General features: G+C 35.5%; 1 protein-coding gene across 3 annotated transcripts; it reads left to right on the top strand.

The window, feature by feature from the left end:
• Nucleotides 1-13,680: 13,680 nt before the first annotated feature.
• Nucleotides 13,681-17,187, top strand: LOC137829818 (G-type lectin S-receptor-like serine/threonine-protein kinase At4g27290). 3 transcript variants are annotated; one of them, XM_068636757.1, is made up of 7 exons: nucleotides 13,681-15,124; nucleotides 15,215-15,319; nucleotides 15,519-15,670; nucleotides 15,784-15,994; nucleotides 16,081-16,321; nucleotides 16,413-16,563; nucleotides 16,644-17,187. In XM_068636757.1, the coding sequence occupies exons 1-7, from the start codon at nucleotides 13,822-13,824 to the stop codon at nucleotides 16,947-16,949; spliced, it is 2,469 nt and encodes an 822-aa protein (XP_068492858.1). In that variant the 5' UTR covers nucleotides 13,681-13,821; the 3' UTR covers nucleotides 16,950-17,187. The 3 variants fall into 3 exon arrangements, with proteins under 3 accessions (XP_068492858.1, XP_068492868.1, XP_068492877.1); XM_068636767.1 differs by having other exon boundaries at nucleotides 16,084-16,321; XM_068636776.1 differs by having other exon boundaries at nucleotides 15,525-15,670; nucleotides 16,084-16,321.
• The last annotated feature ends 921 nt before the right edge of the window (nucleotides 17,188-18,108 follow it).

An 18,108-nucleotide genomic window follows, 5' to 3' on the forward strand; every position in this document is an offset into this window, starting at 1 on the left:
GATGTAAAATAGCAGCTTATTTTACATTTATATTTGTCCCAACAGCGTTAAAATAATTGTTTTAAATAGCAAAAACGTAGGGTGATAGTAGATTGAATTGTCTAAAATTCAATTTAAATCCAATAAAATAGATTAGGTCTAAAATTCATATTTATTTTAATTAGATCTAATTGATTTATATTTTTTCAATTCAATTTAAATTAAATAAATTGGATCAATCCAATTTATTGGCATGGTTCCGATTTGATATGGATTTAATGTTTTGGTCTAATATGAGTCCAATTTGACTTGGTCTAGTTTGTCTTGACCTCGTAAAAGCCTGACCCGACAAGAATCCGACTTAACCTACGCTTTGTTCGACTTGGTCTCAGCTAGACTTAAGTAGTCCTTGTCCTAACCAGACTCATACTAACCTGGATCCAACCCAACTTGATTGAATGTAGGGTATGGCTGACTCGGTTCAACTTAAGCTCATACTGACTTAAGTAGACCAAACATGGGATAGATCCAACTCTGCTTAACACTACCCCAACCTGATGTAGGCTAATATTTAAGCCCAACGAGTCTAACTCAACCTAGATATACACAAACTCAACACGACTTGGCCCAGTTTGACCTAGTGTTGTTGAACTCAGTTCGACCCTAACCTAGCCCAACTTGCTTGAATGTGGGCTTTCCTCGACTAGGATCAACGTAGGTTTTGGCTGAATGATAACTTTTTACGGCATGTGCACTGCGTTGTGAGAAGTAATAATGTGTCCCTAAGGACGGATATCGAACCCGCAAGAAACAATTGAATAATCAAGTAAAATATATGTTAATATAAAACAAAATAATAAAAGTGTTGAAAGTTGTTGTGATGACGATGATTAATTAGAAAACAAGTCAAAGAATTTGTTGTTTCAAGTTAGAAAAATAGGGATTTGGTTTCATCTTTCTCCTCTTTTGTATTTTTTATTAGCGTGGTAACATTATGTTCTTTGATTGATATTGATGCCCATATAAAATTCATTTATATCGATTCCTCGCATATAAAATTATCAAAGATGTTTCCTAAATATCGATTCCTCGCATATTTATAAAAATAACTTAGTATTCAAATCAGAAGTTGATAGCAATTAGCATTTCAAGTCTATTCCTAGCACTCAAACATGTTAAGTATTATTGATTAATATTAGGTTAGAACCCTAAAAATACTTTCCAGTCAAATTTAAGATTCTAGATCAATAATTAGAAGAAAAACAATAATACCGATAATCAATCAAGAACAAAATATTATATTCAAATATCACCTCAATACATAAGAATTTGAACAAATTACTCTCAATGCCAAAGGGTAGAAGTAGCCACTCATGATGACTATTACACGCGAGGATGGCATGAAAAAAAGATTCAAAATGTTTCTCCATGACAGGTGTCGCCTCTAATGTTTCTCACACCTTCTATTATCTCAATTGGGTTACAAGTCACTGAATGGTGTTTTCATCTCAATCTTGCACACTAGGGTTGTGTCCCAAGCTTCCTATTTAACCTAATTTGCTTAGGCTTAAGTGACTTCTCGTTTGGGCGCTAATGGGCTCGTTTGGACGAGTAAAACGTAAAAAGGTCCAACGTTCCTGGCACTATCTCACTAAACAACATATAGCTCGCTTGAGCGAGCTCCCCTAGTGGTGAGATGACTCTTTTGCATGTTTGGGAAGCTTTGGTGAGTGTTGATGCATTCCAACTTTCTCTTTTTAGCTTTATATATTTTCCTTCTGCCCAATTATCTCCATTCTTAGATTATGAAATTAACACAAATTTGGAATAAATCGTTCTTATTTAAATTAAAATCACAAGTTATGTAAAAACGTATAAATTCATAAATTATGGTTTATTTTATACTTATTTTAGCAATTAATACTCACAAGTGCGTATATTTTTATATAAAATATTACTAAAATTTGGCACTTATCACCGACTTAACTTGACTTGACAGTGAATCGACATGACCAAGATTTGATATTGTTGAAGATGGTTGCTGCCCCTTCAAGATTGTGTTTGATGAAGACCTATATGTTGTGTTTGATGAAGATTTTTATGTACATTTCATGTATTTTTGCTTTGCTTTAAGTATGTCTTAGTTAGTACTTAGAGGTTGTCTAAAAGTGGGCTTTTTGCTGAGTAACTCACCTCATAACCACTGGCCATGTGATAAGAACAAGCATAAGTTTTCTTAAACTGTTTTTCACATGTTTTACACAAAAAACACGTTTACTGCATAAAAATAAATCTGTTCTTTTCAAAATAAACAGATTCATTTTTTACACTGATCCCTTGGCTAAGTCTTGTAAAAATTAGATTTTGTGCATCAGGTATTTTGACTAAGTCTTCTTCTTTTCAAAACGACTGAGTTTCAAATAGTTAAACTTTCTCTGTTTTCGTTTTGAAAAATAAATCTGTTCATCTGTAAGTGAATAGATTCTTTTTGCCTCTGGTGCCATGTCATGCTTAAACGTTTTTCAGTTTTATCTCAGCACCAGAATGGTTGACTAAGTCTCCTCACTTAACAAATTCTCTAACTGCTTTTGAAAATAAATCTGTTCATTTTATTTTCAATCTGTTCATTTTATAACAGCTTTAACTGTTTTTCAAAATTCTGTTATAAGCTGGCTTTCTATAAAATGCAAACTTGTTTTTGAGTTTAATAACCATTCAAACAGTTCATACATTTGCAAAAAAAAAACAAGTTTTGATAGCAGAGAGTTAAGTGTTTTCAAAGGATTAGCATTTGTTCTTCAAAGATTTCAAAAATCACAAAGTGCTTGTTCTTGGTTTGGTTCCAAAAGCTTGGTGTGAGGTGCAGCTACTGTTCTAGCAATCTTGCCTACTGGTTTAAGGCAGATCTGTGTGTCCTCAATCAGGTGTAGTCGTTTCACATCTCTTTCTTGTAATAGTTTGGTTGAACACTCTTCTTGATAGGTGTTCTTGAAGAGTGTGTGTGTGTGTATGCTGAAATAGGTTTTTTCAGCAAGAGTACCTAAGTTCTTGTAGGTTTCAAGAACAGTGGGAATTGTACTTGGTTGTACTGTGTGTTAGTGATTTCCACCTGTTTTTTTTTTTATCAGCAAAGAATGAAATTAAATTAAGAGAGATACAAAAGGGGTATCCCAACCCTTTACAACACCAAACCTTGTTTTAGGATCTCCAAAAGAAACACCCCAAAACAGGAAGAGAGTAACCACTACTGCATAAATAAAACTACTGCATAAATAAAACCTACACCAGCTCCCATACTGGTTCTATTATTCTGCTGCACTGCTGCAAAGACCCTAACCAGCATTTCAACCACCAGAAACCCAACGTAATCCTTCCACCTGCTTGACAACCACTTGCAGCACAACCTCCACATCCAGAGCTTAATAACTGGTGCTACCTGTTGTTGGTGAAGACTGGATGTAGCTCAGGTTGAGTGAACCAGTATAATTGCTTGTGTTCATTCTCTCTCACTCTCTGCAATTTCGTTTCTGCATAATTGATAAAACAGCAAAGAAATAAATCTGTTCAATTGAAAATAAATCTGTTCTTTCTGGGCACTGTGCATACTGTTCTTGATTTCTGAAAAAGTTGTTTTAATCTGATAAGAACATATAAAATCTGCTAAAAGCCATTGGAACAGATTGACTGTGATAGGCTGCTCAAGAAACTGTCAATGCTATTAATTGAACTTTAAACAATTGCTTAAAGTTGAAGCTTGCTGTTCTGTAATTCATTTCTGGAAAATTGCTTGACATCAAGAAGAACACTCATAGTCTGTTAAAAGCCATTGGAACAGGTTGTTTGCACAGGTCACTCAATTAACTAGCATGCTATCAATTGAATCTTAATCACTTGCTTGAAATTAAAGCTTGCTGTTTTGTGTTTCACTGTTTTCCAAATCTGATATCTGTGTGTGTGCATCTGGAAACTCTCACTGCATAATCTTGTGATTAACCTTGCTGTATTAAAAGCGTTTCAAACAGAAAAACAGTGCTGAAATAAATCTGTTCATTTTCACATAAATCGATTTATTTTCTGTAAAACTGGGTTAAACATTGTTTCTGCGAGAAAGTTTTAAAATGTCAATTCACCCCCCCTCTTGAACTTTGGCACTATTAAACCCAACAATTGGTATCAAGAGCTAGGACTTGTATTTTAATCAAGTTTGTTTGTAATAATGTCTGAGTTCAATGTGCTTTTTGCTGAAGGTTCTGCTGTTAATAGACCACCTATGTTTAATGGAATGAATTATGCATTTTGGAAAGTTAGAATGAGAATTTTCATGGAATCCATTGATGCATTAATTTGGGAAGCTGTGGTCAATGGACCTTATGTGCCAATGCAGGTTGTCAAGGATGAACAAGTGGAAAAGCCAAGATCAGAATGGAATGAGACCGAAAGGAGGAAGGCTCAACATGATCTTGTGGCCAAGAACATCATAACCTCTGCATTGACAATGGATGAGTTCTTCAGGATATCCCAATGTAAGTCAGCTAAGGAGATGTGGGAAGTCTTAGAAGTGACTCATGAGGGTACTGAAGATGTGAAAAGGTCAAGGAAACATGCACTCATCCAAGAATATGAGTTGTTCAGAATGCAACCCGAGGAGAGCATTGCTGATGTGCAGAAAAGATTCACCCATATTGTGAATCACCTCACTGGCTTGGGAAAAGAATTTGACAGAGAGGAACTCAACATAAAGATATTGAAGTGCCTCGACAGAAGCTGGCAACCAAAGGTGACAGCTATCTCTGAAAGCCGTGATCTGTCAAAGTTGGGAACTGCTGCACTGTTTGGAAAGCTGATGGAGCATGAGCTAGAGCTTAAAAAGACTTAAAGAGCAGGAAACAACAGAGAGAAAACCCAAAGGTCTTGCATTGAAAGCAACTGAATTGGATGAGATCAAGGAAGAAAAAGAAGATGCTGAAGATGATGATACAATCAGCCTTCTTACAAAAAGATTCAGCAAATTCCTGAGGAAGAAAAGCAAAAATAGGAACCAGCAGAAAAGAAGGTATCCTAAACCCAATGATTTAAATTCCTCTAAATATACTTGCTTTGGATGTGGCAAAACAGGGCATATCAAAACAGATTGTCCAGACAATCAAACTAAGGACAAATCTGCCAGCAAGAAATTTGAAAGGAACAAAGGAAGAAGAGCCTACATCTCATGGGAGGAAAATGAAGTATTCTCAACCAGCAGCTCTTCAACAGAAGATGAGGAGAATAATTTGTGCTTCATGATGAAGGATGAGGAGTCAAGCTCTGAATCAGTAAGTAATTTTTCTGCTGATTCTGATAACTATGATGATTTGCTTGCTGCATTCAAGGAAACACATGATGAAGCCAATAGGCTAGCTGTAATATGCAATAAGGTGCAAAGGGTAAATAATGTGCTTGCACCTAAAGTAAAAACACTTGAGGAAGAATTGCATAAGGCCAAAACAGATTTGGTCAGCCTTGAACTGACTTGCTTGCATGCCTCTATTAAAAACTGTGAAAATTGCAAAAGATTGGAAAAACAAGTGGAATATTTGCTGAAAACCCTTTCCAATTTCACCAAGGGAAGAGAAAACCTTGAGTCTCTCCTTGGATCACAGAATGCTGTTTTCAATAAGAATGGACTTGGTTATATCCCTGGAAATACAACCAATGTCAAAAAGCTTTCAAGTTTTTTTGTTCCAGCAAAATCAGTTTTTTCAGCTTTTAACAGTGGCAAAAAGGCATCTCATGTAACCTGTTTTTACTGCATGAAATCTGGTCATACATCTAGGTCTTGCATTGCTAGAAAGCATCTTGTTCCTAAGAACTTAACAAAATGGCTACCAAAGAGAAGGTTTTAATCTGTGCTGGACCCTATACTGAAAAGGGTACCATTTGTATATTTTTTATTCTGTTTTGCAGATTGGAAGCAAGAAAAACCAGTGGTACTTGGACAGTGGCTGTTCCAAGCATATGACTGGAGATCTTACTAAGTTCACCAGCTTAAAGCTCAAAGCAGAAGGACATGTGACCTATGGTGATAATAACCGAGGGAGGATTTTGGGTAGAGGAACTTGCTAGAACTATGTTAAATGAATCTAAGCTTCCTAAGTATTTTTGGGCTGATGCTGTTTATACTGCAGGTTATGTCTTAAATAGGACCTTAATAAGACCAATTCTTAAGAAAACCCCATATGAATTGTATAAGGGCAGAAAACCTAGTGTAAGTCACCTTAGAGTATTTGGGTGTAAATGTTTTGTATTGAATAATGGTAAAGAAAATCTTGGTAAGTTTGATGCTAAATCTGATGAAGGTGTGCACATTGGTTATGCTTTGAATGGTCATGCATATAGAGTCTTCAATAAAAGGTTGCTCATAGTAGAAGAATCAATGCATGTTGTTTTTGATGAAACTGATCATAGCCTATCTAAAACTGCTGATGACCTTGACAGTAATGAATTTAAATCTGTTTTAAATCAAAATGAATCGATTCATTTTGATACTGCTGATACACATGCTATACAAGAATCTACTGCAGCTGCAGGTTTGCCAAAAGAGTGGAAAACCCCAAGAGACTTAACCCTTGATAATGTCATTGGGAACATTGAGAAAGGAGTGTCAACTAGAAAATCCTTGAACAATTTCTGTGAAGCAATGGCATTTGTATCTCAAGTTGAACCCAAGAATTTGAATGAAGCTTTCGTGAAATTCATGAAGAGTGAGTTTGAAATGTCAATGATGGGTGAGTTGAACTATTTTCTAGGCTTGCAGGTCAAACAATTCAAGGATGGCATTTTCTTGAGTCAAGCAAAGTATTGCAAGGATTTGCTGAAGAAATTTGAAATGGACAAGTGTAAACCAATCAGCACACCTTTCTCAACAAGCTGTCATTTGGATCATGATGAAGCTGAAATTTCTGTTGATGAAACCAAATACAGAGGACTCATAGGATCACTACTGTATCTCACTGCCAGCAGGCCAGATATAATGTTTGCAGTGTGCATGTGTGCAAGGTTTCAATCTGCTCCTAAAGAATCACACTACAATGCTGTCAAAAGGATTTTGAAGTATCTGCAAGGAACTAAAGAAGTTGGCTTGTGGTATCCAGGTAATATTTCATTAAGCTTAACTGGATATTCTGATTCAGATTTTGCAGGTTGCAAAATTGATAGGAAGAGCACAAGTGGAACCTGTCATTTGCTTGGATCAAGCTTGATCTCATGGCAATGCAAAAAGCAGGCTTGTGTAGCTCTTTCCACTGCTGAAGCAGAATACATTGCAGCAGGGAGTTGCTGTGCTCAAACTATATGGCTAAGACAACAATTGAATGATTGTGGTATCTTACTTAACCATATACCTCTGCTGTGTGATAATACAAGTGCAATCAACTTAACCAAAAATCCTGTCAAGCATTCAAGAACCAAACACATTGAAATTAGGCATCATTTTCTAAGGGAACACATATCTAATGGAACATGTGATATTAAGTTCATTGGTACTGATTTACAACTTGCTGATTTGTTCACAAAACCATTAGCCAAAGATAGGTTTAATTTTCTGCTTAATGAATTGGGTATTATAAATGTAAATTGTACCTAGCAGTGAAAAATTAAATCTGTTTATTCGCAATTGAATGTGTTTATTTTCTGCACTGATATGCATTGATGACTAGGAAAGAGAAATTTTGATCTTTGACTGCTTGACTGACTTAGTGGGCATTAACCTCTGTACCTTTGACGGTTTTGGTCATGGTTATGTAACCGATTTGATGGTTTGGGTGCTCAATAAGAATTTGAGTGTATGCATCGTGACCCTAAATATTTGGTGCATATTTTCAAAGATTCTCTGCACAAATTCAGAGCATAATATCTTCATGCATATCCACTCATAACTGCCATATCAATCCATTTATTTTGCTATAAATCTGTGTGAATACTTGCTACCCACATTGGCCATTCTCTTTCTATTCTCACCATTTGAAACCAAGAAAAGAATTCAGGTTCAAACATGGTTTCGTCATCAAGACAAAAACAGAAAAGCAAGGGAAAGCAAACCACCTCTCAAGGAGTATTAGAAGGATGGTTTGCTGGAAATGAAGAAGGCATCAATGCCTACATTCATGAAATAAGCAGGAAGCAGATCAACATACCCAAGGTGCTGGATTTCAACTGGCTGAAATCTGAAAAATTGGTAGAAACAAGGGCTGTGTTGAAGCACCAGAAACTGAAAAAGATGCTGGAATTAACGGGTAATGTTTATCCTGACTTGGTTAAGGTGTTTTATACTAACCTCACATTGGATGGGAAGAATGTTGTCTCTCATGTGAAAGGAATTAAGATGAAGATCACAAGTGAGGTGTGGAATTCTGTGGCTGGAATAAAATATGCTGGATTGAAAGTAGGAAAGGGAAATACCAGTGGAATTTCAGAATTCAACAAGCTGCAATATTACAAGAGTTGCATGAGGAATCCTACAGAGAGTATAAACAGGTTCCATGCAGGGCATTTGAACCTCACTCCACGTCTAGTTGCATACATCATAGCATGGCAACTGATTCCAAGAGGGACAAACCATGCTGTCTTACATGAAGAGGATCTCATTCTCCTATATTGCATCATGAACCAGATTAAGGTAAACTGGGTGTTCATTGTCAATGAACACATGGTCAAGTCAAAAAGGTTGGCTGATTACAGATTTCCCTATGCTATTCTTGTTTCCAAATTAATTGATTACTTTGGTGTTGATGTTACAAATGAGAGAAATGATCCTATCAAAGCTGTAAGTGAGATTGATACTTCAACTCTCACCAAAATGGGTTTTCACAAAATTGAAAACAAGTGGGTGGTTCTCAAGGAGAAGGACACTCAAGCAGAACATGAGGATGAGGATGAAGCTATTCCTATGGATGATGACTCACCTGCTGCCCAATCTGAACATGAGGAAGTTGCTGCAAATGCCATAGTTGCCTATCAAAGTCCAGAATACCGTGGAGAACCAATGTCTATGTTTGAGAGGCAAGTGTTGTATCGTCTTGATGTCATGTCTGCAGAACAAAGGGCACACTTTGAGACTACTCATGCAAGGTTCCAACACCTTGATAATCAGATTGAAGGAGTTCAGGCACAACTTGCAGAGCTTTACTACAAGGATCAGTAGTTTTCTGCTTTTAATGCTTTCGTTATCAGTTTTCAAGTTTCTGTAATGTTGAACAATTTGGTTTTCTGTTTCTGAACTATTTTGATTATGGTTTCTGCTTTATATCCCTTTATTCCCTATGCTTATATGCTGTTTGATGAATCCAAAGGGGGAGAAAAATAGCTCACCATGCTAGGTGAAGCTAGCTTAAACAGGGAGTTAATTTGGCACCTTAAAACCATGTCTTATGCTATGCAATACTGCTGTTTTTTTCTGGTTTAAAATCTGGTGCAGTGCAGGTGCAATTCTGGTTTAAAATCTGGTGTAGTGCAGGTGCTTAAAGCAAACAAAGCTATGAGGTTAGCTATGGGGATTTGTCTCCATCAAACAGGGGGAGATTGTTGAAGATGGTTGCTGCCCCTTCAAGATTGTGTTTGATGAAGACCTATATGTTGTGTTTGATGAAGATTTTTATGTACATTTCATGTATTTTTGCTTTGCTTTAAGTATGTCTTAGTTAGTGCTTAGAGGTTGTCTAAGAGTGGGCTTTTTGCTGAGTAACTCACCTCATAACCACTGGCCATGTGATAAGAATAAGCATAAGTTTTCTTAAACTGTTTTTCACATGTTTTACACAAAAAACACGTTTACTGCATAAAAATAAATCTGTTCTTTTCAAAATAAACAGATTCATTTTTTACACTGATGCCTTGGCTAAGTCTTGTAAAAATTAGATTTTGTGCATCAGGTATTTTGACTAAGTCTTCTTCTTTTCAAAACGACTGAGTTTCAAATAGTTAAACTTTCTCTGTTATCGTTTTGAAAAATAAATCTGTTCATCTGTAAATGAATAGATTCTTTTTGCCTCTGGTGCCATGTCATGCTTAAACGTTTTTCAGTTTTATCTCAGCACCAGAATGGTTGACTAAGTCTCCTCACTTAACAAATTCTCTAACTGCTTTTGAAAATAAATCTGTTCATTTTATTTTGAATCTGTTCATTTTATAACAGCTTTAACTGTTTTTCAAAATTCTGTTATAAGCTGGCTTTCTATAAAATGCAAACTTGTTTCTGAGTTTAATAACCATTCAAACAGTTCATACATTTGCAAAAAAAACAAGTTTTGACAGCAGAGAGTTAAGTGTTTTCAAAGGATTAGCATTTGTTCTTCAAAGATTTCAAAAATCACAAAGTGCTTGTTCTTGGTTTGGTTCCAAAAGTTTGGTGTGAGGTGCAGCTACTGTTCTAGCAATCTTGCCTACTGGTTTAAGGCAGATCTGTGTGTCCTCAATCAGGTGTAGTCGTTTCACATCTCTTTCTTGTAATAGTTTGGTTGAACACTCTTCTTGATAGGTGTTCTTGAAGAGTGGGTGTGTGTGTATGCTGAAATAGGTTTTTTCAGCAAGAGTACCTAAGTTCTTGTAGGTTTCAAGAACAGTGGGAATTGTACTTGGTTGTACTGTGTGTTAGTGATTTCCACCTGTTGTTGGTGAAGACTGGATGTAGCTCAGGTTGAGTGAACCAGTATAATTGCTTGTGTTCATTCTCTCTCACTCTCTGCAATTTCGTTTCTGCATAATTGATAAAACAGCAAAGAAATAAATCTGTTCAATTGAAAATAAATCTGTTCTTTCTGGGCACTGTGCATACTGTTCTTGATTTCTGAAAAAGTTGTTTTAATCTGATAAGAACATATAAAATCTGCTAAAAGCCATTGGAACAGATTGACTGTGATAGGCTGCTCAAGAAACTGTCAATGCTATTAATTGAACCTTAAACAATTGCTTAAAGTTGAAGCTTGCTGTTCTGTAATTCATTTCTAGAAAATTGCTTGACATCAAGAAGAACACTCATAGTCTGTTAAAAGCCATTGGAACAGGTTGTTTGCACAGGTCACTCAATTAACTAGCATGCTATCAATTGAATCTTAATCACTTGCTTGAAATTAAAGCTTGCTGTTTTGTGTTTCACTGTTTTCCAAATCTGATATCTGTGTGTGTGCATCTGGAAACTCTCACTGCATAATCTTGTGATTAACCTTGCTGTATTAAAAGCGTTTCAAACAGAAAAACAGTGCTGAAATAAATCTGTTCATTTTCACATAAATCGATTTATTTTCTGTAAAACTGGATTAAACATTGTTTCTGCGAGAAAGTTTTAAAAGGTCAATTCACCCCCCCTCTTGAACTTTGGCACTATTAAACCCAACAGATATCTCGGTCCTAAACCCTAAACTCAATTTAATATGACTCAGTCCATCTCAGTCCTACCTGATCATGGTTAGACTTGGACTTGGGAAACTCGACTTGATCTAGGCTTGGACCAACTCGACTTGACTTTAGCCTAAACTAACTCAACTCAAACTATGTCTGAGGTTGACTCAAATTAATTTGCCCTGCCCGACTTGGTCTTGATCAAACTTGGAATGAATTGGCCTAGTCTAACTCAATTAAACGTTGGCCTATCTAAACTTAGCTTGACTTAGGCCTGGATCGATACATCTCAATCTAGGTTAGATCTAACTCTGCTCAAACTAAGCCCGACCTAACTCGGCACAACTGGAACTTCGTTTGACTCGAATCTACTTGGGTTGGGTCCAACTCGCCTCGAGCTAGTTTCCATATTCTTTTTTTCTTCATGCATATTTGAATTCACTTTTCAATTTTTAAAAAAGATAATGGGTTGGGATTCAATTCATATGAACATTTGCATTCTATATTTGAAATTAAATCAAACACTACTCAAACAACTTCTACTTTGTTTTTAGTTCTTCACAATTAAAATCAAAATAAGTAAAATGGATTTACGACTCCTAGAACACTAAGAACATAAGACTCAAACAAAAGAGGTAAGGAAAAAAATTGACATAAAATAATTCAAAAGCAGAATTTAAAGTGTGAATCAAAAGGCGGAATTGTAAATGACAAGAATTTAAAGGAGAAATTTAAAGTTTAAAGATAAAAGAAGAATTTAAATTGTTGGAAACTTTGTTGGACCTAACGTGATATGGGTCTAACTATACTTGCCCCAACCTAGTCTAGTCCGTCTTAGTTGAAGTTTAGTCTGACCCAATTTGGATCCCATTGGACTCAGCTTGACCTAGACCTAGCTCAACTTGACTGAACGTGGGTCCAGGGCATCTCGGCTTGAGGTTGACCTACACAAACTTTGCTTGACTTGGCGCAACATGACTCAACTCAACTTTAACTCATGTTGACTCAGCTCGACCTGCCTCATGCCGACTCGACTCGAACTAGGCTTCATTTAACTAATCTTGAATTGGGTTAGAACTTGGGTTAGGATTGATTCAACTTGAGCTAGGTCTTGGTTAGTTGGACTCGACCTTGGCCCAGGTGGACTTGACTTAAACATGACATAGGTCGACTCGATTCGATTCGTCCTAACATGAGGCTCACCCAACTCGATCCCATGTACACTTAACCTGACTTACCTTGACATAACCTAGCTTGATTTTGGTGTTGCCTATTCCAACTTGTTTTTTAATGATTCGACCCAACCTTACATGACTTTAGTCCAACCTAGCCTGACCTTGCATGAGTCCAATTCGATGCTAACTTACATGATTTTGACTCGACCCAATATTTCATAACTTAAAATGACTTAAACACACTTTAATTTTAAATTTTTTTAAATTCAAAAAATTATTCAATTTATATCTATTTCAAATCCAATTAAATGGATTGAATTTAATATAAAAAAATATACTTTAAAGTTTGAGATAAATTTATTTAAATCTATTTAAATTAATACAAATTTAGATAATTATATATTAAATTTGACAATTTAATTTTTTTTCTCGATCTTAGATCGATAATTTAACTATTAATGAAAAAACTATACGTGATCTTCAAAGTGTAAGTTTTTTTTTTTTCATGCAAATTTAATGCTTTCATATTTTTTTTAGTGGAAATAACCTTGAAAATGTATTCATAGTTATACTTTTTTATTTCTTTAAAAATGACCTCAGAGCACTAGTTATTAGTGAATAATTACCTAAACTTAAAGTCAAATCTCCTACTGAAACAATCTAAAATCAATATATTGATCGATGAAATAGGTATCTTATTACTTTTCCGAAATATTTTAAAATCGTACATTAAATTTTTACATTCATTCTTCTAAAATCCAATTATTCGTTTTCACTAAACAATTTGTTGAGGAAAATGTTTGATTAGTAAATGAAGATCTTTATCTCAACTACCATTAAAAAAAGAGAAAATAATATAAATTTAGATATCTTAAAAAAAGGTAAATGTGTAGGGTGGTGATACGTGATACCACAAGCAAAACACATACACTCCACGTATCAATAAATTATTATTTTATATTTATTTTATTTTTAATTTAAATATTATAATATTATTATAACTTGGTGTCAAAGGTATCTTATTTACTATTTGAGTTCAAGAAAAGCTTTTCCAAATGTGTATCATTATCATTTTGTTTATAGAGACGGTCAAACCAAGGAAGACATAATGTCAAACCTTTCACACCACGCAGGTTTCAGCACCCAGATTACAAATCTTACCAACCAGCTATCACACTGTGCTAAATCACAAACTTGATCTTTTTCTTCTTTTCCTTTTCTCTTTTCAGAAGTTCACTTCAAACACTGTTTACTATTCTGTTTCAATGGTTGACATAAAGTATCTAGGCCACAAACAATGTGTAACAAAGCAATGACCTCTTTCACTTTTCTCTTTCTTTTCTCTTATCTACTCAATTTGTTGCCTATAATTTCCTCTGCAACTGACACCATTAATGTGTCACAGCCCCTTCTTGATGGCAGCACCTTGGTGTCTAAAGATGGAACTTTTGAAATGGGTTTCTTTAGTCCAAAAAATAGTACTCAGACTACCACAAATCGGTACCTTGGAATATGGTACAGAAGTATCCCAGTTAGAACCGTCGTTTGGGTTGCCAACCGTGAAAACCCAGTTAAGGATAGTTCCAGCAAGTTCAGCATAAACACAGATGGAAAATTGGTTATCCTCAGCAGTAACAATACTCTTGTTTGGTCAGCAAACTCAACTGAAGAAACGAAAGCACAGAGTCCAATTGTTCAGCTGTTAGACTCAGGGAACTTGGTACTAAGAGATGAGAAGGATTCGAACCCACAGATATACTTGTGGCAAAGCTTTGACTACCCTTGTGATACTTTTCTGCCAGGAATGAAGATCGGATGGAACCTCAAGACGGGTCTTAACCGGCGTTTAACAGCATGGAAGAACTGGGATGACCCTTCTCCAGGCGACTTCATTTGGGGTATGGTGCTAGGTAACACTACTGAATTGGTTATGTGGAAAGGTACTAGTGAGTATTATAGGAGTGGCCCTTGGAATGGTGTTAGATTCAATGGCAAAACCACACCCCTTTTTAACTTAGAGTTATATTCCTCTGTTGATGAAGTGTATTACACATACAACATCGGGAATAAGTCCTTGATTACAAGAGTTGTTTTGAACCAATCTGTTTATTCTCGCCAACGCTATAATTTGAATGTAGAGAACCAAACCTGGAAGCTCTATTCATCAGTTCCAAGAGACATTTGTGACACCTACAATCTTTGTGGTCCCTATGGGAACTGTCTTGCGAATGAATCACCACCGTGCCAGTGTTTAACCGGGTTCAAGCCAAAATCAGTTCAAAATTATGAGGCATTGGATTGGATCCAAGGATGTGTTCTTAGTGAAGCGTGGAGTTGTGGAGTAAAAAGTAAAGATGGCTTTAAAAAATTCAGTGGGTTGAAAATGCCAGATACTACAAGTTCTTGGGTTGATCAAAATTTGACACTTGAGGATTGCAAGGAAAAATGCTTGCTAAATTGTTCTTGCACTGCATATGCAAATTTAGACGTCAGGGGAGATGGTAAAGGCTGTATCATTTGGCATGGAGCTTTGCTTGATTTAAGGGTGGCTTCAGTTCCCGGGCAAGACCTATTTATTCGAATGGTTGCTTCAGAAAATGGTGTGGATTTTTATCCTTTCTTAAATTTAGTTTGCTTCATCTTTGTGTATTGTTTGAGTATGTGATACTTGTTTCATTTTTCTGACAAAGGATGGGATAAGAAAATTGTAGCAGTGGTGATTCCTGTGACTCTCCTTGCTTTTGTTATTGTTTTCATTTTCTCCTATGTTTACTGGCGGAAAAGAAAGCTTAGAGGTAAACTTTCTTAACCTGACCTCCATTACACTTTGTTACTACAAGTACTTTAACTAGCTATGCTTTCTTTCACTGAAATGACACATCTGGTGTTAAATTGTGTCATTCATATATTTACATGATGAACTTTTGGATAATTAGAACATTCAAATATATGGTGAACTTGCATGATGTTAAGCTGATTAATTTACTTGGGAAGAAACAGAGAAAACCTCAGAAGAAAACAAAGATGAAGGATGTGAAGAAGACTTTGAGCTTTCTTCCTTTGATTTTTCTACTATAGTTCGTGCAACAAATAACTTCTCAAGTGACAAGAGGCTTGGCCAAGGTGGTTTTGGACCTGTGTATTGGGTAAGTAATCAAATATTCAACTTGTTAATAACATGTCATAGATAAAGAGTTCATACATATCCCTTCACTTCATATTATTTCAACTATTCAGCTAATTTTATTTAAGATTCTAGGGTACACTAGAAGATGGACAAGAGATTGCTGCCAAGAAGCTCTGTAATAGTACTGGACAAGGAGTGAAAGAATTCAAGAACGAAGTTATACTGTGTGCCAAACTTCAGCACCGAAATCTTGTTAAGGTTCTCGGTTGCTCCACTCAAGGAGGGGAAAAAGTGCTGGTCTATGAATACATGCCTAATAAAAGCCTGGATTCCTTTCTTTTTGGTATGTCACTCAGAAAACAAAAATTTCATTTATACTCAAGTACTTCATTTGTTTCTTGTTTGGACTAACTCAACTATGAATCTCAGCAGATTCTTCCAAAAGTGGACTCTTAGACTGGTCTAAGCGATTTAACATAATATTTGGAATTGCCCGAGGACTTCTTTATCTTCATCAAGATTCTAGGTTGAGAATAATTCATAGAGACATGAAAGCAAGCAATATTCTACTAGATAGCGAGTTAAATCCAAAAATTTCAGATTTTGGTGTCGCCCGAATGTTTAGTGCAGATCAAACAGAAGAGAATACGAAAATGGTGGTTGGAACTTAGTAAGTACCTATGAATTGAAGTTGTAAGATGTGCATGAATTTTCTTGATTTTTGTATAGACAAAACTAATCCATTCTTCAATTTCATGAAGTGGATACATGGCACCAGAATACGCAATTGATGGGTTGTTCTCTGTCAAATCTGATGTATACAGCTTTGGGGTACTATTACTTGAGATAATAAGTGGGAAGAAAAACAGAGGAATTTTCTTTCCAGATCACGGGCTTAATCTATTAGGACATGTAAGACAAGAAGAAGCATAACTTTGCTTTATTTACCTTTTATGAACTTTAGAATTTTTACTTCATTTTTTATGTTGCAGGCTTGGAGATTGTGGAAAGAAAGCTCTCCAATGAAATTAGTTGATGCTGCTTTGGGAGACACCTTTACTGTCTCTGAAGTACTACGTTGCATACATGTTGGTCTTTTATGTGTGCAACTATATCCAGAGGATAGGCCAAACATGGCATCAGTGATTTTTATGTTGAGCAGTGAAAATACTTTGCCAACACCTAAGGAACCTGGTTTCCTTATTGATAGGACGAAGATTGCTGGCGAATGTTCAACTAGCAATGAGATGAAGACTTCCACTAATGAATTAACTGTAACCCTACTAGAGGCTAGGTAGAGATGTTTTAGTATATATTTGTGTCAGGTAACTATGTAAGTGCAGTATTCTATTTACTCGATGGTCTTCACAAGTTAATGTTGGTCTATATCAGTATAGCTCATTATATCTCCCAGGAAAACCTTTATACATATACATATAGAGACAGAGATATACATATATATATATACATATATATATATATACTTTTCTTGAATTGGTTGAAGTAATGTGATAATTCTTACAGTTTAATGTTTCACTTGACTTATATATTTTAATTCAAGACTTGTATTGGCCGTAGGTTACTTTTGTCTAAATTTATCAGTTGAATGTAGGATGATGAATCTAAATTAAGTAGTTCATTGTGCATGTATAGTAAGGAATTTAGCTCAGTCAAATTCATTACAGAGTGTCTACCGTACAAATAAAGAACGACAATAGAGAAACTTGTAAATATAGACGGTAGAAGGTAAATAAGAGGAAGAACAAGAAAGAATCATACACATAAATTAATGTTATTCAACTGAAGTATTAACGAACTTCATATTATACATTCACAAGATAATTCACTAAACTCAAATATTACAACTTTACAATTTTTCTCACACAACAAAGTCTCATTCAAGTATACAACTCAAACATTAGCTTCTCATGGTACAAAATTCCTATGTATATACAACAATACTGTTATAACCTACTTACGTGAAACATTGCTAAACGAACGAGTAAGACAGGTAACCAATATTTTTCATTACAAAAATGGATTTCACCAAACAGTCCAAGTCTTAGTATTAACTAAGAGACTAGATGATCTACTAAGACCATCCACCAAATATGATAGAAACTGCAAATTAAATACTGGACAGTCTAGCATGATTATATGGTTTAAGAACCTTTAGACAAGATTTTACTAAGTCAATATTAAAAATTCTCCACCTTGGTTCAACACGAGTCTTCTGAGTGAGAGTCCCTACTTGCCACTAAGCCCATTTCACCAATCAGCTGCATCAAATCCAAGTAATGAAACAACTTACTATATGGTATAACTTTCGCAATCATATGAGAGGGATTATGATCTGTTGAGACCTTCATCACCTTTACAAATCCTTGTGCAATCTCTTCTCTTACTAAATGTAGCCTATCATGAATGTGCTGAGTTCTTTCATGGTAGACTTGGTTC

The sequence above is a fragment of the Phaseolus vulgaris genome, chromosome 11, assembly GCF_000499845.2.
Source record: "Phaseolus vulgaris cultivar G19833 chromosome 11, P. vulgaris v2.0, whole genome shotgun sequence".
Lineage (NCBI taxonomy): Eukaryota > Viridiplantae > Streptophyta > Magnoliopsida > Fabales > Fabaceae > Phaseolus > Phaseolus vulgaris.

Bases quoted from the DNA above. Each gene is read 5' to 3' on its own strand.
- LOC137829818 (XM_068636757.1), top strand. From the start codon at position 13,822: ATGTGTAACAAAGCAATGACCTCTTTCACTTTTCTCTTTCTTTTCTCT. The intron at 15,125-15,214 runs GTGTGGATTTTT...TTTCTGACAAAG, and splicing joins AATGGTTGCTTCAGAAAATG to GATGGGATAAGAAAATTGTA. The intron at 16,322-16,412 runs GTAAGTACCTAT...AATTTCATGAAG, and splicing joins AAAATGGTGGTTGGAACTTA to TGGATACATGGCACCAGAAT.